The sequence below is a fragment of the Hyperoodon ampullatus genome (genome assembly GCF_949752795.1).
Source record: "Hyperoodon ampullatus genome assembly, chromosome: 2".
NCBI lineage: Eukaryota > Metazoa > Chordata > Mammalia > Artiodactyla > Ziphiidae > Hyperoodon > Hyperoodon ampullatus.
The window spans coordinates 117,801,571-117,829,513 of NC_136915.1; the positions used below are offsets into that span (position 1 = coordinate 117,801,571).

Consider the following 27,943-nt stretch of genomic DNA (forward strand, 5'->3'; position numbering starts at 1 on the left):
GTTAGTTAGGTGGAATGATGAATGAGGTTGAGGTCAGATTTGAGTTTGGGATGAGAGTTAACACTGAGATTAAACCTAGAACAACAGCTATAACTGAGGCTAGGGTTTATGGCTGGGATTCATGTTACGATAAGGAACAAGTGTTTTAGCTTCATTTAGAGCTTTTCCTGGGAATACAGTTAGAGCTAAATTAAAGGCTGGGGAGATTGATTTAGGATTGGATTTATAACTGTGTTAGACTTTAGTTTGGGATTGAGTTAGAATAGGCTGTGGTTAGGGTTAGAACTTGGGTTAAAGTTATATGGACAGAGGATTCATGGGGATCAAAAATTAGGTTTTATTTATGATATAGAAAGACCTTAGCCTCCATTCACTAAATCTAAGTTTGGTTAGAATTTTCATCCCTTTGCTCTCAGAGAATACCAATGGCACATGTTGATCGGGGTCCCAAGATTTTGGCAAGAGTTCCAGATACACATAAGCCCATCTCAGGGGTATGAAGCAACTGAATCCCACAACAAATGTAACCTCTGAAATTCTGTTCCACGACCTAAGCTCACCACCTGGTCAAGTTCCCAGAAGGGCATTTGGGGAGGGGTTGCAGAAACGTACAGCAATGAGTGGGGCTCTGACACCAAATTGAACTGGAAGATGGGGTCCATCAGAGGCAGTTTTACTAGGGAGGAGGGGAGTCCTGGTTTGGGAGTCTAGGAGACGGGAGTTGGGGAAGACTGAGGGCCTAGATGCTCTCGGAAGAACAGCCACTTTTTTTTTTTTTTTTTTTTTTTTTTTTGCTGTACGCGGGCCTCTCACTGTTGTGGCCTCTCCCGTTGCGGAGCACAGGCTCCGGACGCGCAGGCTCAGCGGCCATGGCTCACGGGCCCAGCCGCTCTGCGGCACATGGGATCTTCCCGGACCGGGGCACGAACCCGCGTCACCTGCATCGGCAGGCGGACTCTCAACCACTGCGCCACCAGGGAAGCCCAGAACAGCCACTTTTGAGGGCTTCATACAGGGGCCCCTCAAAGCCTCAAAAGGCAGGGCACACTGTTGCTCTCCTTTGACCCACCTAGGTCTAATTGCCACCTCCTTGCAACCTGGGGCCCATTAAAGAAATTGTCAGCATTCCTGCCCTGTGCCCTGAGCCCTGCAAGGGTTTTGAGGGGGCAGTGTTGGAGTGAGGGCACTGGGGCATCAGCTCAGTTTTCATAGCACAAGTCCAGCCCATGGCCCCTCCCCTGGGACCAGCCCACAGCTCACATTACTCTGTGGGCTTCATCCTCAGCGGAGGAAGAGGGCCCATTCCTGGGAGGCCACCGCCCCCAACTCCTCCCTCTCTTCTTCCCCACCAGTCTCAGCCCCAAACATCCCATTGTCCCATCCACTTCCTTTTCAGGTCTCGTAAAGGTCTGGACAGATCTCGGAGACTATTGGGATTCCCTCTGTGCCCCCAGGGAGAAAGAGATTGGGAGAGGCAGTGGTTAGAAAAGGAGCAGAGAAACACATGTGCCATCCAAATGGCCCAACCAGAGGCTGAGAGAGAGACAGGAGGCAGAGGGCCCAGGCTACAATCAGGGTCCCAGCACACCAATTTCCAAAAGGGCACCTTGCTTTTTCCTGAGTAATCCATAGCTCCCCAGGGGCAGAATGGCCCCTCTCTTCTGCATACCCCCCCAAGATTGGGCTGTATTAGCTTCTGTTCTAAGGCAGAAGCAGAAACACAAAGACAGAAGCTTGGAAAGGAGTGGGAAGAGGTGAGACAAGGACCCAGAGAAGCCCAGAGATTGCTTCTGAGAGGAGGTACAGCCCAACCCCAGAATATCGCGGAGAGGGACAGGCCAAGGATGTGGCCCATCTACTCTTCCTCCAAAGTGCCCTTCACAGCAACTCTGCACAACGCCTGTAGGCTCTCCCCTCACCTGCCTGGACCTACCCCCAACCCCTCTCCCCAGGCCTCCCAGGCTCAGGTTCAAGCTCCCCATTTCCCCTCCAGGGCCCCGGGTCTGCAGCTTGACCCTTTCTAAGCCCTCACACACGGAGTCAGCAGGCTCCTGAGCCCCTCTCCCAAGTCCCCCTGTAGACCCAGGCTCACCCCTGCAACATCCATGGAGTGAGAAGCAGCCCTTGGAGTGGCCATGTAGAGAAAACCTCAGAGGAAATGGTCTGGGAGCAGGAAGGCCATGGGATAAAAAATGCCATGCTTAGAGAGGATGGACAGAGGCACAGGGCACACACAGTCACAGAGAAGTCAGGGAGCCCCAGCAGCTGCTGCCCTTCCACCAGCTCTCAGTGAAGGTTTGGGGTTGGAGGGCCCCCAGGTGAGGCCCTGGCTTGGACGACAAGAGTGGTGGAGCTTAGAGGTGGTACAGGTGGTGTGATGGGAGAAATTACGTTGAGACAACGAAGGGTTACAGTTAGTTTTAGAGAGAAAGATAAGATCCATGTGTGGGGTTCAGTTTCAGGAACGGGATTGGGGTTTAAGGACTGAGCTCCAGATCAAGGCTAGTGGACAAGAGCTTCTGACACGTGAGACCCAGAGATTCCCTGGGTCTTGGCTCAGGCTTCCCAAGCCACAGTGATTCCTGCTGGTCCACTTCAGAAAAAGGAGGACCCTAGGAGGGAGCCTGGATATGCCCAGCTCTCTCCAAGCGGGTGATGATATCCTGGAGCTGACCCAGACTCATAGGATCAAACAGCCCTGAAATGGTCCCCATTCCTAAAAGGAGTGGCCTAACCTACTTTATCAGCAAAGCATCTTAGCAAAGGGAGGCTGATTAAATGTTATAAACTGAACTGTTATCAAGGGAACAGTGGAAGAAAGAAGAATTTGCTTGTAAAGAGTATGTGAATCCCTGATGACAAACCTGAAGAAGAATTAAGATACCCTGAAGATAAAAGATATTGCACCTGGCTGAGATCAACCATCTCCTTCATTCATTCAACAAACCAGCGGGGCCTTGTGCTAGGCCCTGGGGAAGCAGCGGTTAACAAAACTCTGTCTTCTAGAGTGCCCAGTCTGGAGGGGGAGACAGACGAGGGAAGGGGCACCAACCCCTCGTCACAGGCTGCTGAGCTATGGTGATATTTGGCAAGACCCCCTGGCCTGGTGGAAATGACCTTTAAACGGCTATCTGAAGGATAACTAAGGATGTGTCGGGCAGGACTGAGAGTGGAGAGAGGTGGCCCGAAGAGTATCTCAGTCCTTGAAAAATAAACCAGGGCCCTGCCAGACACGGCAGAGAAGAGAGTGAAGTCAGGATAGACAGCTGATGGGTATTTTTGGACCGAGGAGGGAAGATCCTTGAGAACTGAACCTCTGGGACCTCCTGAGTGCTCACTGGGGTCAGAGCCAGACCCTCAGGATAAACTAGGCAGCTAAGATTGATCATCCCGAACCGTGTATGTTTGGATGTGGAGAGAAGGACCTTGTGATGGATTAATCCACGTGTCCAATGGGACTTTGACCTTTGAATTTATAGAAATAAAATTTGCCTTGGGGCTTCGCTGGTGGCGCAGTGGTTGAGAGTCCGCCTGCCGATGCAGGGGACACAGGTTCGTGCCCCGGTCCGGGAGTCTCCCTCATGCCGCGGAGCGGCTGGGCCCGTGAGCCATGGCCGCTGAGCCTGCGTGTCCGGAGCCTGTGCTCCGCAACGGGAGAGGCCACAACAGTGAGAGGCCCGCATACCGCAAAAAAAAAAAAAAAAAAAAATTTGCCTTGCATTCTGCCATCTGGATCCCCCAACACATATCCACAGAAGGGAGCTGTGGTCCCCCTTGGCCCCTGGGGCAGCCCCAGGCCTGCCTGGCCTTCTTGGAAGTTTCCAGGGAAGGTGTGTGGAGCTGGCAGGTAGCAGAGCAAAGCTGAGTGTGTGTCTGCTTCAACGCCTTCCCCACTAAGTCCTTCCAGCCAGGCCTCACTCTGCTCTTCCTGTTTGTTTCTTGTTTCCTGGACACTGGGCAGAGGGGAAGGTGGTACCAGAGGGGGTGGGGCTCAGAGGCAACACAGCTTAGCCAAGGCTGCCTGAGACAGTGGGAGTGTTGTGTCAGGAGAGCAACAGGCCCAGCCCAGGGGATAAAGTGGAATGTTCCTCAATTTCCCCCACTTCCTCCCTCCAACTCACCCCTCTCTCCCCCCACCAAATGCTCAGAACAGCATCATGTTCCAGAACTTCGGACACTTCCCCACATGGGGTCGGGCCACACAGCAGCTTGGGTAGGAGATCCCTGAACAAGTGTCAGGAAGAAAACTTATGTGATCCCAAAGAGCAGAACTAGGGCCCCACAAAGGATGCTCAGGAAGACACGTGTTGACTCAACATTAAGAACTTTCTGAGCATCAGGGCTGATCTGAGACAATTTGCGTTTGGCCTTATGAGGTAATGAGCACCCCGTCACTTAGGGTGTGCAAACTCAGACTGTCCAACCATTGGATTCGTTTACAAAGGAGATTCAAGGACCAGAGAGTCTTGGAGGTCCTTTCCAGCCTTGACATTCTAAAATTTGGTGCTCACCCCCACTAGCCTGGGGACAAACAGTCTTTCCCCAGGAGCCATGCAAAAATGCACATGAGCTCTGGGCAGTTTCTCTGACTCTCCACTCCCACCCACTCCCTTGACTCCTCTTTCCAGGAGTCTCCTGAGAAAGTCACCCAAAATCTCAACCCTATTCCTGTCCCAGCCTCAAAGTCATCAAAGGGCTCTCGCTCCCAAGAGGACATGGAAAATGCAGGAAGAACGCAGAGCTGGGAGGCTGGGAGCTTTGGGAGCTAAGGCAGAGGGAAAGTCTAAGCTATTTAAAGCCAGTCAAATCAAGAATAACTTAGCCCTTTCTGGGACTCTAGATTTCTGTGATGTTGGACATGAGCTTCTTCCAGGTAACCTTGGTGTGATTTGCCAGGATCTCTCTCAGAGTGTGGGAGGGGGAGGGGAAGGGGGGCAGGTCACCTTGGCAGCAGCCTAGAACTGGAGAGAGACCTCTGGTCTGGAGTGACCCATCCCCTCCCCAGCAGTCCTCTCCGAGGCCCCTAGCTCCCCAGAAGCATCAGTGGGGTTGGATGAATGAGAAAACAGAGTGAGGCGCTCCATGGCCTCAACACCCAGACTTCTTGTCTGAGACTAAAGCGTCTCCCCTCCACTGTCACCTCAACAGCTGCCACTCTTCCTCACCCCAAAAGCCCTGATTGGCTTTGAAATCTCCTGAGCCCCTTTCATTCGAGCTTAATAAGAGTGATTTTACTGAAACCAGTTAATGCCCAGTGGGGGGGCCAGAGTCATTGACAAGGGATGCTGAGGCTTTCAGGGGTATTGGAGGACATCCCAGGACCCCACTGAGTCAGGGACAGCCTGGCTGGGCCACCAGTGTGGGCTGCTGAGTCACGCCCAACTGGTGCTGCTTTTGCAACAGGTGCAAAGGTTCTGAGACCGCCTCCAAGCCCCAGTGCAGCGTGACAGGCAACAGGCACACATGGGCAGGGAGAGCATGGAGCCCAGCCAGGAGCTGGGGCATACGTTCCCAGGAGGCTGCTGCCTGCAGACCTGACTCAGTGCTCCAAGGTGGCACCCAGCCACTGGATAGTCCAGGCTGCACCAGCCCAGTTTGACATTGAAAGGACCAAAAGACCCAAGGAACTGGGAAGGGAGCTGGGAAGTCAATCAGGTACACATACGACAAAGTTAGTAGCTTGGGCACTTTTTATTTTTTTATTTTTTGAAAGCTTCTAATATCCTTACATCAACAAAGACAATGTACCAAACAGCACTTCTTACTTATCTCCAGATTTCCCCAACACTGCTCTACAGCTTGGAATCTCGCAGCTTCCTAGATACCCCGAAGATGATTCAGCAGCTTGGAGGGGTGCACAGAGTTTATTTCTACCCTTGAGCCCTAAGAGGGGAAGTTGAATCCATCCCTAGGAGAAAACACTGCCCACCCAAAAGTCCAACCTCTAGCAACAAGTCTGAGGCTGGTTGTTCCTGAGCAGGGCAGGTGGGGGCAGCTGGGGGGAGGTCCACGTCTTGGCCTGTACTCCAAGGGAGCTTGTTCCTCTCAGCCCTGAGATGGATGACATCAGTAGGAAGCTGGGCAAACTCCAGGCACCTGAGGTCCTTTCTGGCTTTCCTGGGAAGAGGGTCCCCTGAAACAAGTAAAGTCTCACTCCTTGGTCCCTGCAGGTATTCTTAATCATGCAATAGGAATGCTTAGAGAGAACCTAAGCAAGTATGCCAGCTGCCTCAGTGGCATTGCCATGTCTTCTCTCCCATCCCAGGCTGGGTACCACATCTTCCCAAGATCCCTAGGGAGGAAGGGATTAACTTCTTTAGGTACGAGGTATGCACTTAAGGGTATGGAGCAGGGAAAGTGAGAAAGTCTCTTCCCCTAGCAGCTGGTGGGGCTGCCCACCTGGTTTGGGGGAAAAGGGGGCCGCAGACTTCTGTGGTGGGGAAGGTGAGGAAGGTGCCTGGGGAAGCTGCAGTTGTCCTGAGGCAGAGGAAGCACAGGAAGCAGCTTGCCCACTCTCCCTGGGCCCTGTGAAAAGAGGACTCTTGCCGGAGGTCCTTGTAACCTGGCATTGTAAACATTGGGGACGCGCCCAGCAGCTATCCTCTGCTTTCTCTTAGTGCAGAGCCCACTGAAGGAGACAAGACTCGGCTCTGGATTTGAGAAATGAAACCGAGGGGGAAGGAGGCTGCCATAGTGATGGGAGCCGGATGGAGGTCCTTTCCCCTCAAAGGTATACAAAAATGGGGGAAATGGCTCCATCCTGGAAAGTTAGCACACAGCCCAAAATGGGAGCCTGATCATCCAGGTCCTTCCAAATAGGGTGAGACTCTTCTAAAGCTACAAGAAATTTTGTGGGAAGCAGCACGGGGGCAGTGGGAAGCAAGAGCAGACTGACTGACACTGATGAGAAGCTTCTGTGGAGATGGAAACAGGTCTGCTGATTCACTGAGAACTGACTTCACTAGAATGTACCTAGCACATGGTAGGCACTCAGAGGTACTTGGATGAGTAAATGAATGAATGAAGAATATTTGGGGGGAAAGCGAGGCAAGCTAACACAGATTTTATCTTTGGGGATAAAGCTTTGGAGAGCCTCACTTGTTGGAGAAAGGTGGACTAAGGAGAGCCGGCCACTTGAGTGGGGTGGGGGGCTGTGTTTGGGTGAGGGTGCCAGCCTGGCAGGTTGAGACGTTGGGCCCTGGTCATGCCCCGATGGAGGATGGAGTGGGTGCCTATGTCGTGACACTGCCTGGCATTGAAAGGGCTCTGGCATGACAGGGTTGAGACAGGAGTGTGAGCCACAGGTTCAAACATCACCCTCTCCACATTCATTATCTGAGTCACAGGCACGCAACTGGTAAGAGCTCTGACGCCTCCTTCCCCAGCACCGCCCAACCCAGCCCTTGCTCCAGCCCCACCCTGAGAGAGCATCTCCAGCTCCTTGACCTAAAGTGCCTCTGAGCTTGGCGTGGAACGAGGACAGAGATAAGACTGAGCTGAAAGTGGACATGATGACAGCATCCCAGAGAGTCACAGAAAAGCCAAGAGACACCAGGATAAAGGGACCATCTGGCTTAGGAGGGCTGACCATGAGAGAGCATCCTTCCATTCTCTGCCTCTGAGCATCATACCACCCACAACCTGGGGCTCCCATAACCTATTCTGCTCCTCGTTAAGTGCCCGTGGCAGCCACATCCCCACAGCAAGAAAGCTGGACTGTTCCTTAGAGAAGTAGAATAGATTTAATCTGTAACTCAGAAGTGTCTAGATTAGCTGCAGTTATGGACACCGAGAGCCTGGGAGGAAGCTGCCCTCTGAAGGCATCCCGAGGGGCAGAGAGGCACCCTCAGTACACAGAGGAGACGGGTGGGTTGTTAGCTTTGCGCTCAGCTTCAGTGCAGTACTTCTCAGGAAGGCCGGTGGCTCTGCAGGAGAAACACAGGTGTAAGGGGTGTAATGGGTAGGGACAGAGAAGGAGACCAAAGAGGAGGCAGCAGAAGCAGGTGTTTACAGAATCTAGGGACCTGTACTCCAATCCTGGTCCCCCAATCCATCCCCCAAACACATCCCTGTCAAGGCTCCAGCATCCTGCCAAGGAGTTCCCAGAGAGCCAGGAAGACCCCATCCCAGAACTTTCTCCAGGAGCCCCCTTCAGAGGGCCACAGCCCATGTGGGCCTGGAGTCAGGAGGAAGGCCCTCCCTGCATCCCTGTCACCATCCCTTCATTCCCCTAATCCCACACTTCCCAGCCCACCTCCCTGGGGAAGAGGAGAGGAGCTGGGCAGGAAGGGATTCCAGCACACCTCAGCTCCTCTATCTTTTTCTTCTTGATGTCTTCAATGCGCTCACGCCACTTCTGGGCCTCCTCTTTGAGGCGCCGGCCCTCCTCGAAGGTGGCGATCCGGTCCTGCACCTGCTTCTGCTGGTTCTCCCGCACCTGGCGCCGGAGCTCATTGGCATACTGTAAACGTCCCATGGCCTTTTTCTTCTCCTCCAGCTGCTGCTTTTCAATCTGCTCTCTCTGAGCCCTAGAGGAGGGACACGTTCGAATGGGCTAAGTTGAGTTGTCCCAGCCCAGGGAAGTCTCTGGGGCTGCTGGGCAGGCTCCTCCAGGGGACACGCTGCAGAGAACAAGGCCCTCCACACTCAGGCCCTCCTCTTCTGTGGCTCAGAGATCAGCCCCAAAGGCTGATCCCAGCCAGGCCCGGGTTCATGGCATGTGACTCTATGCCATGGGCATGTTAAAAGGGCTCAACACTTGGGCCCAGAGCTAAGGCTCTGCTGTCACTGTTCTGAAATTCTTAATTGTTGAACAAAGGGCTCCACGTTCTCATTTTTCACTGAGCCCTGAAAATTTTGTAGCTGGCCCTACACCCAGGATGTCACCCACTGGAAGCTATTGTTCCTACTCTTCTCTCCTATAACGATGCCTAACTCCTCTCCAGCTTGTTCTGAGATAGCTTTCTTTCTCTCTCTCTCTTCCTTCCTTTCCACTAACAATAATAATGATATTAACAAAACCAACAAAGAGGATGTTTAGGAAGTTCAAAGAAGTTGTAAACTCTGCAATGCTGGCTCTTCTTAGTTGCTGGAAGAAGAAGGAACTTAGCCTGTTATCTCTGATTTTTCTTACTACTCTCAGGAGCCTCTTCCGCAAGAAAACTTCATGAAGCCTGACATCAGAAGGAAAATGGCTAATGTAGACCAGATGTTCCCAGAAAAAAAACTCAAATGAAATGTATTCACATCTCAGAGGAAATGCAGTCATAGGCCATCCTGAGCTAACTCCTTCTTTCTTCCTTAATGTAATCAAAAATAAAAACTAAATGTAAAATCACCTTAGGCCAGGACCTCTCAGCTGAGGTCACTCATACCCCAACCAAAAGCACCACTTCACAGACTCATTTCCCTCTAGCTATCTTCCAAGCTCCACCATGCATGGCATGTCCTCTCAGTGCTCAGCAACTCTTTTACACCATGTAGACACCTCCTAAAATTCTATACCTTTCAGGTTTATCAGAAGAAAACTGCTGACTTCCTTGCCCCTCTGTACTTATACACCAAATCCCCACTGCTCGGACACATCTATGAAAGCAGAAAGATTCTCCTCCTTGCCTTGTCATTATTTTCCTATATAGAGAGCAGTTTTCTATTGCTTCACATTATGTGAAACAGGGTGGAAATGGGGAAACTGTATGTGTCATTAGAGAGCTCCTGGGGTGGCAGGCAATTGGAAATCTAAACGGGGAAGGGCCTGGTCATTTCACAGGGCTGGGGCAGGGATCCTGGAGGCTGGCTGCATTACAATCATCTTGGGGCTCTCAAAACTACTGATGCCTGGGCCTCACCCCAGACCAGTTAAATAAGAATCTCTGGAGTTGGCTCCTGGGCACCAGTACTCTTTGAAAGCTGCCAGGCATTTCTAAGAACCATTGGGTAGGGAAGTTCAGCTATTTCTGCTTAGTCAACAGGCTGACAGTTAAAGGCATCACTCTGTCCAGAAGCAGGAAGCCCATATACAGGCCATAGAGGAGGCCATGCTCTTGAAGTAGGAAAAGTTGGAATGCTGGCCATGGAAGAGACACTCCTAGCACTTGGAGATGCCCATCGTGGTGGTCACATGGCCCTGGAGACCCTAGGTCCAGATGCTAACCTAGAAAAAGATGAAATTGAACTTAAAGCTAGGGCTGGCAACATCGTTCTCAATGGTGAAAAACTGAAACCATTTCCACTAAGATCAGGAACAAGACAAGGATGTCCACTCTTGCCGCTATTATTCAACATAGTTTTGGAAGTCCTAGCCATGGCAATCAGAGAAGAAGAAATAAAAGGAATTCAAATTGGAAAAGAAGAAGTAAAACTGTCACTGTTTGCAGATGACATGATACTATACATAGAGAATCCTAAAGATGCCACTAGAAAACTTCTAGAGCTAATGAATGAATTTGGTGAAGTTGCAGGATACAAAATTAATGCACAGAAATCTCTTGCATTCCTATACACTAATGATGAAAAATCTGAAAGAGAAATTAAGGAAACATTCCCATTTACCACTGCAACAAAAAGAATAAAATATCTAGGAATAAACCTACCTAAGGAGACAAAAGACCTGTATGCAGAAAATTATAAGACACTGATGAAAGAAATTAAAGATGTTACAGACAGATGGAGAGATATACCATGTTCTTGTATTGGAAGAATCAATATTGTGAAAATGACTATACTACCCAAAGCAATCTACAGTTTCAATGCAATCCCTATCAAATTACCAATGGCATTTTTTTTACAGAACTAGAATAAAAAATCTTAAAATTTATACAGAGACACAAAAGACCCCGAATAGCCAAAGTGGTCTTGAGGGAAAAAAACACAGTTGGAGGAATCAGACTCCCTGACTTCAGATTATACTACAAAGCTACAGTAATCAAGACAATATGGTACTGGCACAAAAACAGAAATATAGATCAATGGAACAGGATAGAAAGCCCAGAGATAAACCTGTGCACCTATGGTCAACTAATCTATGACAAAGGAGGCAAGGATATACAATGGAGAAAAGACAGTCTCTTCAATAATTGGTGCTGGGAAAACTGGACAGCTACATGGAAAAGAATGAAATTAGAACACTCCTTAACACTATACACAAAAATAAACTCAAAATGGATTAGAGACCTAAATGTAAGACTGGACACTATAAAACTCTTAGAGGAAAACATAGGAAGAACCCTCTTTGACATAAATCACAGCAAGATCTTTTTTGATCCACCTCCTAGAGCAATGGAAATAAAAAAAAAATAAACAAATGGGACCTAATGAAACTTAAAAGTTTTTGCACAGCAAAGGAAACTACAAACAAGATGAAAAGACAGCCCTCAGAATGGGAGAAAATATTTGCAAACAAATCAACGGACAAAGGATTAGTCTCCAAAATATATAAACAGCTCATGCAGCTCAATATTTAAAAAAAAAAAAAAAAAAACCCAATCCAAAACTGGGCAGAAGACGTAAACAGACATTTCTCTAAAGAAGACATACAGATGGCCAAGAGGCCCATGAAAAGCTGCTCAACATCACTAATTATTAGAGAAATGCAAATCAAAACTACAATGAGGTATCACCTCACACCAGTTAGAATGGGCATCATCAGAAAATCTACAAACAACAAATGCTGGAGAGGGTGTGGAGAAAAGTGAACCCTCTTGCACTGTTGGTGGGAATGTAAATTGATACAGCCACTATGGAGAACAGTATGGAGGTTCCTTAAAGAACTAAAAATAGAATTACCATATGACCTAGCAATCCCACTACTGGGCATATACCCAGGGGAAACCATAATTCAAAAAGACACATGTACCCCAATGTTCATTGCAGCACTATTTCCAATAGCCAGGTCATGGAAGCACCCTACATGTCCATCGACAGATGAATGGATACTGAAAATGTGGTACATATATACAATGGATATTACTCAGCCATAAAAAGGAACGAACTTGGGTCATTTGTAGGGACGTGGATAGATCTAGAGACTGTCATACAGAGTGAAGTAAGTCCGAAAGAGAAAAACAAGTATTGTATATTAATGCATATATGTGGAACCTAGAAAAATGGTACAGATGAACTAATTTGCAGGGCAGAAATTGAGACACAGATGTAGAGAACAAACGTATGGATACCAAGGGGGAAAGTGGCAGAGGGGTGGGGTGGTGATGTGATGAATAGGGAGATTGGGATTGACATATATACACTAATATGTTTAAAATGGATAACTAATAAGAACTTGCTGTATAAAAAAATAACTTAAATAAAATTCAAAAACAAAAAGACGCAAAAAAAAAAAAAAAAAAAAAAGAAAGATAGGCTGCATCACTCAATCTCTACTTATCTGAGCATAACTTCTGTAATTTTTGTAGCCCTCCACCCTAATTAAAATTTTGTTTGGTTTATTTCCTATTTTATTTTATTTTATTTTATTTTTATTACTTTTTAATGGCTGCACTGCACAGCATGCAGGATCTTAGTTCCCCAACCAGGGATCAAAAATGGGCCTGGCAGTGAAAGTGCCGAGTCCTAACCACTGGACAGCCTGGGAATTCCCTTGTTTGTTTCCTTTAAAATTTTTTTTGATGTTATAGAGTCTGGACCAGAGCAAGAAGAGAGTCTTTCCCAGTTAGGCCAGAACACTTAGAGCCAGTAGAACGTCCCAGGGGCCAGGTCAGGTGGTGGCAGATCTAACTGGTAGAAAGTAGAACTACTGAGACTGCTCACTGCTTTGGTGTAGGAGAAGGGAGACAGACAGTGAGAGATGGGAACACTTGACTTCCACTTATGTGTTGGAATTATAACTAAGCCAACTTAGAGAACAAAAATAAAAGGACAAAGAGCTGACAAGGCCAGAAAGATGGAGAAATACAGGTGAAGTCCATCCAAATATGAGTCTCTAACATCCTTCTTAGATGAATGGGCAAGAATGGTGTTTTATTCATCTCTTATATCTCCCATAGCATCCAACACAGAGCCTTGACTTTACGTGCTTAGTACATATTTGTCAAAAGACCTCCTTCAAAGCCCTGCTCTGATGACTCGCAACCCTGAGTGTGTGAGTTCTTCTCTCCCTCTCTCTTCAACCTCCCCTGCTGCAGTTTCAGCCCAAATTTGTCGAGGGACATGGAGGTGGGGAGGGCAGAAGGGATCAGATTTATACCTTTACTTACACTTTTAACGCTCCCGGGGAAATAATCCCTATAATCCCCAATTCCTTAATCACTTCCAGGTGCTATTTTCCAATTCTTTAATAAAATTCTTGGCTCAAGTGTCTTTGAAATATTTCAATTATCCATCTAGTTAGAATGACCCCACCAACCTAGTCAAGGTGGATGCACATCTGTCCATGGACATGCCAGAAACGGCCTTTCCACCCAGTACGGACCATCCCTGCCACAGTACCAGGAAGGGAAGCTGAGGTTTCCAGCTCCTCCTACCGAAGAATTCTCTCGAACTCATCCCGGTCCCGTTGCACCTGAACGGCCAGAGCGTGCTCCTTGAAAGCCACCTGTTCTAGCTGACTTTTCCGCAGTTTGGCCTCAGTTTCCATCTTCTTCCGTGCGTTTTCCTTTTCCTTTCTGCGCCACTCTCTGTCGGCAGCCTCCTGGTTGCGTTTGGCCCGCAAGGCATCCTGGGAAAGGAGAGGGTGGGGAGACCAGTGAGGATGCGAAATACCCTCAGGTCCCTTTAGGAAGACACCTACTTCGGACTCTGCCCCAGCTTACTTTGAGAAGCCCCCCGAATTTCTCTAGCAGCAGGGTTATGCTAGGAAAGAATAAAGGGAATCCTGTCATAGAACTTTCAGGTCAGAAGATACCCTGAGGGGTCATCTTGTCCTTCCCCCACCCCCAGCTCATCCCAGTGCTTTCCCTATACCTGAAACACCTCCCGGCTGTCCTGCGATTGCTTCTAATTTTAATAACTGCTACTGATGGAGATGGCACAGTTTCCTCTGGTGACACATTTCAATGGTTAGTTAAGGTTGAAAGTTCCTTATGTGGCAGCCAAAATCTTTCTCTTGGACCTTAAGCACGTAATACACTTCTCGGTCCTTGCCACCATAGGCTTGGAAGCAGGCCCATCCCTCCGCCCTCCAGCTACTGAAGATAACTTGCATCCTCTCTTCTATACCCTCAGCCTTGAGACCATTCTACAGGCTGTCAAAGGAATAGTTAAGGGGATGGGAGAGGCCGAGAGAAGCTGAGACTGAATAGGTACCTGCTCTGCCTGGTAATCCTGGGCCTTCTCCTGCATTGCCCTCAGGCGGGCGATCTCCTTCTCTTTCTCCCTCCGGATTCTCTCCTGCTCAGCCTCAAATTCTGCTTCTCGAGCCTGCCAGGAAGAAAAGGCCTCACAGCATGGCTCCCATTGCCCCAGGCTTGCAGAGAGAAACTGAGCCCCTTGTCTATTCAATATTCCCCCTACCCCTTCCTGACTCCTTTTAAGGTAGGGCAAAATGACTAGCAATGCATTGACATGAAACTAATCGGCATTTGTAAGATGCTTCGTTGCTTACAAAATGCCTTCTCCTGAGCTTCCCTGGTGGCGCAGTGGCTGAGAGTCTGCCTGCCGATGTAGGGGACACGGGTTCATGCCCCGGTCCGGGAGGATCCCACATGCCGCGGAGCGGCTGGGCCCGTGAGCCATGGCTGCTGAGCCTGTGCATCCGGAGCCTGTGCTCCGCAACGGGAGAGGCCACAACAGTGAGAGGCCCGTGTACCGCAAAAAAAAAAAAAAAAAATGCCTTCTCCTGTAATATCCCAGATGGTCCTCACAACATCTCATTAGATTGATATTATAAAGAAACTGATGTTCATAGAATTCAAGGGTCCTGTCCAAGATGGCACAGCTAGTAAACTACCAAACGGATTCAAATGCAGGTGAGCCCAGCCTTCATGCTCTGTCTGCTACTTCACAATTTCCAAGTTGCAAGGCTGCTGGGCCAAGTTTCTAGAGATAACAACTGTGGCTTCCTGCCTGTCATGTAAAGTACAGGAGGTGGAAGTTATCTCATTAGTCCTTTTGGGCAAATGGCCAACCGTGCGATGTGCAGCCTCCCAGTGGTTAGAAGATATCTAAGGAATGAACTACCAAAATTAGCTCCCTTTGCCACTTCTCTGAATGAGCAGACATATCCCTAAAAACTTTCCATACACAGCTTCCCAACTACAATTCTTGGGTAGTCATAAGACTAATAATGGCTTAGGTTGGGTGGAAATGTGATCATCCCTCAAAGAATGTTCCTTAACCTCATTCCACCTTTCCAGACTTCTGTGCACCCAATGAGTTGTCAGCTTGTGAGCTGTGCACAGCTGGCTGTGTGTCAAGCTGGTTTCTCTGCTCCACATTGCCCTAGATGGCAGGGCAGGGAACTCTGGAGGCTTCCACCACCAATCTCTGCCTTTAGCTCTAAAGCGGCAGCCCCGGCTGTAAGAGCAGAGACCACTGTGAGGTCAGGGAAGGGCTTGTGATATACTTGGATACTTCTGGTGGGCTGTGGGCATGCCCAAGTGCCCGATCCCTTTGCCAGTTTCCTGCCTTTCCCAGCTCCTCCTGCCAATGACATTTTCATGTATGAAGACAAGACATATTCCTCTCCTGCTCAGAAATCAATGGCAATTCCTCATCATTCCACACTTCCAGCTCTGCTCAAGGTCCAAGGCATTCCCAACAACTGCTCTCAGCTCTCCATCATCTCACTACCTCATTTCCCATCACAATCACCAGAGACTCTCTGCTGCAGCCAGTGAAACTGTTCACCAATTCCAACACGTGATTGGCTTATTATCACCACCTTCGCCCATTCAGGGAAACAGTTGCTGAGTTCCATATGTTGTACATAACATTACTCTAGGTACCTTCAGCCTGTCTGATAGTGGACACACACTGAAGCATTCAGGATCTTTTCAATCAGTCAATGACTAGGTTCACAAGGTTGTTGTAATGACTAGATAAGACCACACACAAAGCCCTTAGCACAGAGCCTGTGTACAGACTAAGTGCTTGATTAATGGCAGTTGTGTGATCATTAGTATGCTGGAACCCCCATGTCCCCAGTCTCGCGTTCTCACTCTGTTGCCTGCATATCTCTGGCATCCAGTAAGGAAGCCAAAGCCAATAAATGAGCTTTGCTGAGCTTCATTTTCTATCGTTTGCATTTGCAGTATAGAGGTATATCAAATATGCCTTTTCCAATTGCACCCACACCCTCCCCCTGCCCATAATTAAGAAACCCTACCATAGAGAAGTATGGAATTGTCATGGAACCTCAAAGCTAGCAGGGAAGGCAGGACTCACGCATGAGGAGTTGAATAACTTTCCTGCCACCTCAAGTCTTTCCTTCTCTTCTTACAGAAATCCATGTTCACTCCATCCAAACCATGTCTAAAAGCTTTCTTTTGTCCTCCATTCCTCACAGACCCCAATCATGCCATTACTCATTCTTGTCCCAGAATGAGTCCACACATTCATGAGCTGCATCTCCCTATAACTGTTCGAGGGTATTGCTCCCTGTTCCATGGTGCATTTGTTCTTATAAGTACTACAGGGGGTGGTGGTTGAAGGCTCTATTTTCTGAGCCTAGCCTCCAGTATAGGATGGATACCCAATATAGGAATTTTCACGAGAAATTTATGGGGCAGCTGACTCATGATTGATTACTGAAGATATAATTATCCAGGCCATGAGGAATCCACGAAAACTTTACTTTCACCAATAGTTTTAATTTTCTTCCCTGTCTGCACCTGACCCTCACCCCAACTACTAATCAAAGGTGTTAACAAGGACAATAACACCCTAATTGGGGTGTCCTTTCCAGGCTACTCTCTGGTAATGAACAAGGGGACTGGCCAAGTTGAAGAGAAAAAGAAGCCAGGCCCTTGAACTAAGGACATGAATTTTAGGATGATGACATAACTATCTTCTGTTGAGTTAGCTTAGTTCTCATGCCTGCATCTCCCTGAGACAGACACTCCATTCCTGCTCAGAAGTCCCAGGCATCAGTAAGCAGATCCCTACCATCTTCTTCTTGGTAAATTCCATCACCATCTGGTCTGCCAGCTTCTCCTGAGCAAGCAGCTCTGCTTTCTGCCTCTGGTTTTCATCATTGATGCGTTTGATCTCAGCCTGCATCTTCAGCTTTTGCTGGTGTCTTCGTTCCAAGTCCTGCCACCGAAGGGAGAGAGCCTCAGAGTAGAAGGGGAAAGATCAAAAGATACTGGCCTATTAGGACAGAGAGACACAGATGGAGGCAGGGAGAGAGATGCACACTCTGAAGTCTAGCTCCAGTTACTGCCCTTGATTAAAGCTGTTTTTTCAAGGGTCATCAATGACCTCTTCTAGCCAAATGGCCCTTTGCAGTCTTCATCCACCTTGACTTTGCGGCAGCCCCTGACACTGTTGATCTCTATGAACTCTCAGGAAGTGGAGGCTCCTAAAATTCTACTCAGTGTCTCCCCCATGTCAGGCAAAATCCTATCCTTTGTTCATTATGCTTTCCTCCTGCCTTCAATTTCCTTCCCCTATTCAAACCCAAACCTTTGGTCTCTGTTCAATAGTGATGATGAAAATAGATAAAATAGAGTATTGCACTAATTGAGTACTTTTTATTCATAAGACACTTTATATAACCTACCTCTAGCACCTAAATGTACCCCCCAAAACCCTGAAAGGTAGTCCTTGTTATCTTTCTTGTACAGGTGGAAAAACTGAGGCTCAGAGTTTAAGCAACTTGCCCAGGGCCATACAGCTAATGAACTCCAGAGCCAGAATTTTGGAACCTGGTCTGTCTAAACTAAAGTTCCAATCTTCTCTGGAGCTCTTACTTGATTGCCCCAAGTTTTCATTCTCTCTGCATTTCTGAATTTCCTTTGCACTTAACATGGTGCCACACCTCCTCGGACTTGATCATATGCTGCCGTGAGGATCCCATTCGCTTCCTGTGTGTTCATTCTGTCCCAGCCAGAGGACAGGAACCATGTGTAACACTTATTCTCTTTCCCAATACTGAGAGGGAAACAGCAAATACTCACTAATGAGGCAGGGAAGAGGGGGCCGAGGTGAGTGGCAAGTGAGAAAGAGAAAAAACCTCAGAGAGAAAAACAATGAGTGATGGACACCAGAATCCCAACCACCCTGAGTGACAAGATCCCTTCTAAGGAATGAGCCTGAGCCTTTGAAAGCTCCCAGTGATCAGACCACTTCTGAGCACATCCTCAGGTCCCAATGTGGAGGGGCACTGGGACCTTGGGCAGTGGCCTATCGTCTCAAACTTGGACTCCTTGCTTCAAACTCCCCTACCCATCAACTCACCCCACCTCCCACACTGCTCCCAGCTCCTTCCATTTCTTCAAAGACTAACCCCTACCTGGCCTCCCAGCTCCTCCTCAGCCCAGCTTCTGCCCTGACGCATCCCAGGCAACACTGCTGACCCTCCCCCAGCTTGGCTCACTGCCCAGTGCAGGGCTCTTTCCTCCAGGAAGCCTCCTGAACCAAACCAGCACAGTGCTGTGTGCCTCCCCCCAGGTCCACGTGGTGCCTGTGTCAGGGCCGCCAGCATCCTCTCACTCTCCGGGCACCTGCCTCCTTGCTCACGCCACAGTTCCCCTCTTCACACTCCAACTCCCACACTCTTCTTTCCCCTTTTCCCTTTCTTCCTTTCCTTCCTACCTTCTTCCCATCAGTTTTGCGCATGCCATTGGTACCCCAGCCAGTATTTAATCCCACTGACCCTCAAAGCTAGAAAAGCTGCTGACTTCTGATCTATGACATACATATAATCATATATTTACTTACTTCTTTGCCTATTTATTTACTTTTTTGGTTTGTTGTTTTTGTGGGTTCATTTCATTTCCAAGAAACCAGGACTTCCCCTGTTTCTCATCTTTGAAGCCATCATAAAGCAACCCCAGATAAACTCCCTTCATTCTCTCCATCTTGCTAGCAAGGTGGGGAAAGCTGCCCTTGCATCACTGTGAGATGACCCAGTTCTAGGCTGGGGAGGCAGAGGTTTCTATCTCTGCCCAATGATACTGCCTGGAGACTTAGGGAGTGCCTAGGAGGACAGGAAAAGGACAATGATGTAACACTGGAGTAATTGTGCTGACTCAGTGACACCTGGAACTTTCTCAATGAACCCAGCAATGTCCATTCCCCACAATCAAGGTGGATTTTCCAGTCTCCTGCATATCTACCCCAGAACTGTCCTTCCTGTCCCTTTCCCTCTCTCTCCTGAGCCAGGAGCTTGGCCAGGTCTTGTCTGTCTTAATAGCCTTGTTGCTCCCCTTCTCAAGCAGTTCACAAGGCTGCCTGCCCCTCATCTTCCCTGACCATCTGGTGATCAGCCTCCCACCCCTCACACAGATCCTCATACTGCAAGTGCTCAAGAAGCCCTCATAATTATAAGGCCCCCCCATGAGATCCTTCAGGGCCCCCTGTCACTCCTCACCATCAGATTCACTGGGAGATGACAACTCAATCACCCATAAACATGGGGAAGGAGGAGAACAATAAAAGAATATGTGTTCCACAAGTTAAATGGCACCATGAGGAAATAATCAGACAAATTAGAATGTGGGACATTCTTCAAGTCAAATGTCCTGGATGCTTCAAAATATCAGTGCTATAAAAATGAATGAATGAATGAATGAATGAATGAGTGAGGGAACTCTTCTAGATCAAAATAGACTAAAAAGACTTAGTGAATGCAATGTGTGAACCTTGACTGAATCCTGGTTTGAATGAAAGAAAATAACTGAAAATATATTTTTGTAACAACTGAGAAAATTTGAGTGTAGAGTAAATATTAAACGATATTATAGAATCATTGGATTCTAATTTTGTTGATAATGGTGTTGTTGACTTGTAAGCAAATGTCCTTCTTCAGAGATACAGGCTGAAGCATTCAGCAGCAAATTGTCAAGATGTTGGCAACTTACTTTCAAATAGTTTAGCAATATCAAAATATGTATATACATCTAAAAGAGACAAGCAACTCAGGCAGATTAACAACCACTGAATCTAGGTGAAGCATTGATGGGTGTGATACAGTTCTTTCAACTTGTCTGTGTGTATAAAATTTTTTAAAAGTGAAAAATTGAGGGGAAAAAAGAATAAATGCCCCAAATGCATGCCATGTACCTCACAGTGCCAGGGACGTTTGTATATTGCAACAGATCAGATAAGGTCAATAGAAGAAGATTTGTTCGAGTCTACCTGGTCTGAACAGGTGTGTCATCATTTCTTTTGCAATGGATATGCTTACTAATTATATTTACGCTAACAGAAAAAAAGGGTGTGACTCCTCAACACAATTAATGACACTGGGATGCAGTGTACTTTGGATGAGGCAACAGCAGGGAGTCTAGACCTAAGACACTGCTACTGTTCACCTACAAAGTCTATAATATCCCTAGATAATTGAGGGAAGACAACAAAACATCCCTATGTTTGTTTGTACAAAGCATGTAGCCATATCTTTCCTTCATGTGTCCATTCACACAGATATGTCAGTTCTGGACCCCAAGTCCCAGTAAGGCAGGGACGGTATCCAAATCACTGCTCCTCCCCCAGCGTGACTCCACAGCCAAACAAGTTTCATATGGCAATAAAAAGTTGATGGTGACAATGATGTGAAATGAGCATGTGCCTGACGGAACATCAGCCCACACGCTCAAACCCCACAGTGTTGGAGGGCTTTTTTGCTGTTGCCGGTGGAAGTTGGCATTATCTGGGCAGCCCTGTTACCCTTAGATCCTCCTCTTGGAGCTGCTCCATATATGCGCGCATCTGCTCCTTATCCTGTTCCTGCTGCTCGGCAAGCAGCGATCGCTCCTCCTGCTTCTTTTCCATCTGTTCCACAATGTGCCTTCTTCCTCTGGGAAGAAACAGTGCCACGGTGTCTTAGAAACCAAGGGTCTGTGTCTCTCTGTTCTCACCTCCACCCAAATAACCCCCAAGACGGGAGGCATCATAGGAACAATGTGACAAGTGCCCCCTAAACATGGCTATGCTTCATGAACCCAGACCAAAGTCCTTCCCCAGAGGGTCCTGGCAGGTTGGTCCTCTCCCTTCTGAACTCCTGGTTCTGGGGCTCACCCTTCTTTTTCTTTCTTTTTTTTTCTTTTTTTAATTTCATGCAGTCCACTTTATTGATTTTTTTTCTTTCATAGATTGTACTTTTCTCTTGTTGCAGAGCACGGGCTCTAGGCACGTGGGCTTCAGTAGTTGTGGCTCACGGGCTCAGTAGTTGTGGCTCGTGGGCTTAGTTGCTCCACGGCATGTGGGATCTTCCCGGACCAGGGCTCAAACCCGTGTCCCCTGCATTGTCAGGAGGATTCTTAACCATTGCACCGCCAGGGAAGCCCCTCACCCTTCTTGATATTCCCTCACTTCATTTGTTTGCCCAAGAGGCACCCACATTGTAATACACCCTCTCCCTTTCAGTGTGTAAGAGCTTCTGAAATCCTACCACCTCCCAAGCCTTCCCAGAGTAATCAGAGGGAGTGACCTTCTCAAGCTGGATTCACAGAGCTTCCCAGAGTTAAAAAGCCCATGACTGGGCTTCCCTGGTGGCGCAGTGGTTGAGAGTCCACCTGCCGATGCAGGGGACATGGGTTCGTGCCCCAGTCCGGGAGGATCCCACATGCTGCAGAGTGGCTGGGCCCATGAGCCATGGCAGCTGAGCCTGTGCTCTGCAACAGGAGAGGCCACAACAGTGAGAGGCCCGCGTACCGCAAAAAAAAAAAAAGCCCATGACTTCTCCTGTCTCTGGTGCATCTGCTATCACCCAGTGTATCTCGTCTTCCCACTCCATCTCCCATGCCTAGTTTGCTAAGTGTCCTTCTTATACCCAATCGTATATTTTAAGACCGTCAGCTGCGGGTGGACAGGGCTGAGTCTGAGGAAGTCTCTCCACTCAGCAGTGCCCTGGCTCAACAATGGAAAGCAGAGAAACCAGATTCTACAATCAGTGTTGCCAGGGACTCCCTATGTGTTATTGGGATGTCAATAAATTTGGAAGCATCCAGGCCCCATGCTATATGACTAAAGGCTGAGAGAGTGGGAGAAGACACAGATTAGGATAAGAATCTCCAGGAAGGAGTATGAGATTGACATTCAGATAGAGATCTTGAATGGCTTCATGACTCTAGATGAAATACACTAGAGCAATGAGTAAAAGAGTTACATGGAAGCAGGTTTAGACTCAATATAAGGACCAGGTCAAATCATTAGAGCTGCTGATAAGGCAGGGATTTTCCTTTCATTGAAACTGTTTATGCAAACAATGAAGAGCCACTTGGCCATGAAATAAACTTTTATTGGGAGCCTGCTATAGTGAACCAGGTACCTACTAGAAGTACAAAGATGAATGGTACATGAGAACAGAATACAGATGGGGAGAAAGAACTGCTACTCAGTGTGGTGCAATGACTATTTTTTTTTACAAGGACTATTTATAGAGGTAATTCTTGAATTATATGGTTGGCGTTCTAAATCCAGGATACTATGATTCTATAGTTTACCAGCGTTGGGACTTGTCCTTTCCTGCAAAATGAAGGGGACTGAATTTACTCATTCTAACATGTATTAAGCACCTACTACAGTCCAAGCACTCTGGTAGGCCCAAAAGCTACAGAAATGAATAAGACAGGGACCCTGCCCTCAGTGAGCAAATAGCCTGATGAGGGTCAGGGAGCCACAGTGCAAGGAGGGGTGTGCCAGAGTATAAACAGGGTGTGGCGGGACCCAGAGAAGGGGGCCCTAAAGCCTGCCAGGTGAAGTGAGGGAGGTTTCTCAGAGGAGGAGACAGCAAAGTTACATACTAAAGGAAGAGAGCAAGTTTTTCGGGGGGAAAGGAAAGAAAAGGGTATTCAAAAGAGAGGGAACAACAAAAGTCATGAGCTTTTGTCAAGACCTGGCATGTTGGGGGAAATGAAGGAAAGCCTCATAGAATGGATGGCAGGAAATGGTGCAAAATGAGGCTGAATTGGGGCCAGATTATGAAGCACCTGTTGTGATCTTGGAAATAAGCTTTAAGAAGTTCTGTGGTTCTCTGAATCACTCCATAAAGGTTTTGAGATAATAACAGAGGAGGATAATGACAATTTCTCGCGTCTTCCCCCTTTGCAAGGCTATATGGACCTAAAGACACATGGAAATGACTTAGAGAGGGAGGTGCCAAAGCCATCTCTTTACCGGATTCTCTCTTCCCGCCTCTTTCTGTGCAGCTCCTCCTGCCTCTGAATGGATTTCTGCCGCTCCACCTCCATCATCTGATCCAACCGCTTCTCCTCTGCATCCAGTTCTTTTTGGATCAGCTGCTTCTCCAGAATTTGGGCATCCCGGATGGCATGGCACTTAGCATTGAGGATGATCTGGGGAGTGGAAATAAAGTTGTGGTACTAGGCCTGGGAGTAAGGATGTGGGGGGGATTGCATCACAGGGATGTGGAAGTTGGAGCGGGGAGAAATGGGAGCAGAATCCTATTGAGTGTGCACACAAGCCCAGAAAAGCAATAGCGTCGGGGCTTCCCTGGTGGTGCAGTGGTTGAGAGTCTGCCTGCCAATGCAGGGGACACGGGTTCCTGCCCCGGTCTGGGAAGATCCCACATGCCGCGAAGTGGCTGGGCCCGTGAGCCATGGCCGCTGAGCCTGCGTGTCCAGAGCCTGTGCTCTGCAACGGGAGAGGCCACGACAGTGAGAGGCCCGCGTATCACAAAAAAAAAAAAAAAAAAAGCAATAGCGTCTTTCAGGGTATTGGATCTTAGTGTTTGAGGGGTCATGGATCACGCTTTGGGAATATGATGAAAGCTATGGGCTTTCTCCTCCATAAAATTCATTTGCATCTGTACACACAAAATTTCCATAAAACTTCAGAAGTTCATGGTCCCCCTTAGAGACCCATGAACCCCAAGTGAAGACCCGCTGTTCTACACTTTGGGGAAACAAACATTCTTGCAGAGGCCAAGCCACTAGATTTTTAAACTAGAAGAGCCCAACATGACACATAAGGGAATGAAAAACCATGAGCCATCAATAAGAACTATGGAGTAAAAGCTTTGGAAAATAAAAGGAAGTAGAGAAGATTTACCTGAGAGACAGAAAGAAACTGTAGATGAAGGGGTTGGGGAGTCAGCATTTTTCATTTGGCCAGGAAGTGAACCACATGCAATTGAGTTACACAATAGAATTCCAAATGAGCCTCTAGTCTTCTTTATGCTCTCAGCTAAGGCAAGTGCTTTGAAAATGACAAAAAGAACCCAATTGCCTGGGACCACCATATGTGGCCAGAACTGAACTAGCAGGATAAGATACAAGTAACATCCTCACATGCATTTATCAACCCACAGTTCGCAAAGCCTCTCCCATATATTAGCATATTTAATCCTGCCGATAATTCTGCTAAGTAGTTTCACCACCCTCATTTTACAAATGAAGAAAGTGAGGCTCAGGGAGGGAAAGTGACTTGCCAAAGGTCACACAGCAGGCATGTGGCAAGTGCAGCTCTCCACCCCGTTCCCCTGCCAAGGCCAGACCCTGACCTTTCACCCCTGCACCCTGTCTCCAGCTGGAGCCCATGCTGTCAGGTGTGTGAATAAGAGATAAGAGAAGGGAGGACTTCCCTGGCAGTCCAGTGGTTAAGACTCTGTGCTTGCACTGCAGGGGGCATGGATTTGATCCCTGGTCAGGGAAATAAGATCTCGCAAGCTGTGTGGCACGGCCAAAGGAAAAAAAAAAAAAGAGAGAGAGAGAGGGGCTTCCCTGGTGGTGCAGTGGTTAAGAATCTGCCTGCCAATGCAGGGGACACAGGTTCGAGCCCTGGTCTGGGAAGATCCCACATACCGCGGAGCAACTAAGCCCGTGCACCACAGCTACTGAGCCTGCACTCCAGAGCCCGTGAGCCACAACTGCTGAAGCCTGGGCGCCTAGAGCCCATGTTCTGCAACAAGAGGAGACACCGCAATGAGAAGCCTGCGCACCACAACTAGAGAAAAGCCCGCACACAGCAACAAAGACCCAACGCAGCCAAAAATAAATAAATAAAATTAAATTTAAAAAAACAAAAAAAGAGAGAGAAAGAGAGATAAGAGGGGGTAGGGAGAATGGAGAGCTCACCTTGCTCATGTCCTTCAGCTCCTCCACCTGCTCCATCTGCAGCTGCCTGGCTCTCTGAAGGAGGTTCTGGGCCCTGTCCTTGTCCACCTCCTCCAGATTGTTGAGCTTCTTGCTGTTCCTCCTAACCATTTCCTTCTGTTTCATGATCTTCTTGCGTGTGGTCACTGCGTCCTGTGGGAGCCACGTCGGGATTAGTGGGGGGTTGCTGCCTGTGCTCTGTGCCCTGGGCACTAGCCTGGCTGCCCCGGTTGACCCCAGATGAGTTTCGCCTCACCCCACGGCACTGTCAGAGCCCAGGGGTTTCTCAGCCTGGCTTCCTCGCCCTTCCCGCTGCCCTGCGGTTCCTCCCACGCCCACTCTTAATTCTACAACATGTCCTCTTTAGCACGTTCACGCCCCATTTCATGGTCCCCTAACTAGAGCTCCCAGTCTCGTGGGAAGCCAGCCTCTCCCCAGCCCTTCTCTTCAACCCCCCTCTGCATAGATGGGGGACGGGGGTAGCTACCACAATGGCTTCCTTCTCCTTCTTGAAGGCCTGCTCCCTGGTCTTGAGTTCTTCTCTAGTCAGGACGTGGGATGCCCATTTGATCCGCTCAAACTCCTCAGGGCTCATGATAAGGGACTCCCCGAAGGGGTCCTTGGTGGGGATGCTGACACAAGGATTGAACAAAATTAGGGAGGGGAGGGGAGGGCAAGCTCTCAGCACCACACTGCAGGCTGCTCGGCTCTCTTCCCCACCCCTCATCACTGCCCACCCGCCTGCAGGGACTCGGGCAAGGGTAGGAGAGACAGCCAACTGTGCAACGGGTCCCCTGGGGAAAAGTGGTCCCAGGCAAGGGTGGAGTAGCGTCACGGGCTAAAGAAGGGACAGTTTAAGGACTTTTTCTAAAAGGTCCAGTTCATATGCTACCTTCTCTGCGCCGCCGTGTATGACCCTCCCCCATGTATACATACATACACCACCTCCTTCCCTCTGCTCTATCTGCCAGTGTTGTGGGCAACTTCTGTTTCCCTTGCTGGATCACAGGCTCCTCCAGGATACAGACTCTGTCTTAACCCCACAGGCAGCCCAGTGTCTGGCACAGTGCTGGGCACAGAGTGAGGACTCATAATAAAGTTGTTGAATTGAACTTTTAAAATAGATGATTCCTCAAGGATGACATGAAAAGAGCAAGGGGATGCCAGACAAGGATGAAGTGGATGCCAGTGAGAAACAAAAACATCCCTGTGCATCCAGCCCAGAGAGGAGCTTTGAACCCTAAATATTAATTAAACTCTCTGATCAACAATAGTCAGAGACATGTCTATAGACCTTTCTAGCCGCCCAACACATTCAACAACCCAATAGATAATTGTAATGATTACAAACAAATGACACACGTTAAAGATGGAGCAGAGGGGTGGGGATAAAGGTGTTTCTGGGTGAGATGATTTAACAGGTACATGGTTAGGAGGCAGGAAGTTAAGCTTCCTCCAATAAAACTGGTGCAGGGGAGGTGTCCAGGATGTGGACGAATGAGCGAGTGGACTTGAGGCTTAGCCAAGATCTTGTGGTTCACTGGGTGGCGTGGCCCCAAACATCTGGGATCTGGAATAACAAAAAATGATCTAAATCTGAGACAGCATCTCACGCTGCTCTCAGCAGCCCTGACAAGTCACCAGCAACTTCACCTCCAACTTGTTTTTTAGGACTGGACCAGTCCAAGAAGGAGACATTTCTTGGGCCCCAGGAGTATCTGCAGGGCTGCTACCACATCTGGCCATTTGATGCCAGAGCTGACCAGACAGTACTCCTGGAGCTGTGTCCCAGTCGTGCCTCCCCAGCTTGTGACACAGGCTGCATTTTCTGGGAATTCAAGTTTTTAGTGAGTGGAGCCGGAGTAGGAAGAACGGTTTGGAGAATGAAGCACTAGCACAAGAGTTAAACCACTGAGTGATGGTGTTGGCTCATTTCAAATGGCTGAGCTGGGCCTAAACCCCACAGGAGGGGCCCAAGCAAGGGAGCTGCTCCAGTCAGGAAGCCATGCTGAGTTAATCCCAAAGGAACCCAAGAGCCCTTGGGAATTTCCTCTTCTGGCCTCAGAGCCTGGGAAGAAGCCAAGGGACTAATTAGGCATCTGGTCAGTTTCCCTTTGCTTCCTATTCTTGATGCAGCCAAAAGGAAGTGACTCATCTGGACATTTCCCTTTACCAATGGGAAAGTGCACTAATGGGGGCTCAGAGAGGACCCCTAAGCACCTCCCCTCTACCAGCCCCTAGGACCCACAGCAGCCAGAAGAAAGGGAAGAGAAAGAAGCTGGGAATTAAGGGCAATGGCAGTAACAGATACAAGGTGGGGAGAAACAAAAGAAACCAAAATGGGGAAAAAAGGAGAACAAAGAAACAAAAGGGGGGAAATGAATAGGAAAGAGGTGGGGTCTGCAATCACAGAATGAGACAAGGTGGGTTTCCCCATCTCTACGCAGAGGTCCTCAGCGGAAAGGCTCTGTGTGCTAGGTACTCACTTGAGCTCCCGGACCATGTCCCGGGTGATGAGCTGGAAGGTCTCTGGCTTGTGGTCCAAGCCCAGGGCAGTGAGCGTTTTCCGAATGACATGCTTATCTCGGAGCAGCACGATGGGGCTGTCGCTCTGGGTCAGAGGCTGTGATGTCAGGAAGGACAGCTTAAAAGCTGGTCACCACACTTCCTGCTGGTCAGCCCTAACTTCAAGTGCAGCCTTCCCCTCTCCTGGGGTTTCTACCCCATCCAGTGGCAGGGGAGGCTGGCTGGGGCCCAGACTGCAGGACCAC

At 48.5% G+C, this 27,943-nt stretch overlaps 1 protein-coding gene across 1 annotated transcript; it reads right to left on the minus strand.

Annotated features, from left to right (window-relative positions):
- Positions 1-7,729: 7,729 nt before the first annotated feature.
- On the minus strand, positions 7,730-27,732 carry CFAP45 (cilia and flagella associated protein 45). The gene is made up of 10 exons (XM_079725395.1): positions 27,659-27,732; positions 25,660-25,804; positions 25,155-25,325; positions 23,236-23,414; positions 20,785-20,914; positions 17,059-17,205; positions 14,260-14,373; positions 13,479-13,672; positions 8,304-8,528; positions 7,730-7,925 (listed from the first exon to the last, which is right to left on the minus strand). Exons 1-10 carry the CDS (start codon positions 27,673-27,675, stop codon positions 7,847-7,849), a joined length of 1,401 nt encoding a protein of 466 aa, XP_079581521.1. The 5' UTR covers positions 27,676-27,732; the 3' UTR covers positions 7,730-7,846.
- Between the last annotated feature and the right edge of the window lie 211 nt (positions 27,733-27,943).

Bases quoted from the DNA above. Each gene is read 5' to 3' on its own strand.
- CFAP45 (XM_079725395.1), bottom strand. The intron at 23,415-25,154 runs GTGAGCTCTCCA...TCCACTCCCCAG, and splicing joins AGCTGAAGGACATGAGCAAG to ATCATCCTCAATGCTAAGTG. The intron at 7,926-8,303 runs GTGTGCTGGAAT...TTTCTCCTGCAG, and splicing joins AAAAAGATAGAGGAGCTGAG to AGCCACCGGCCTTCCTGAGA.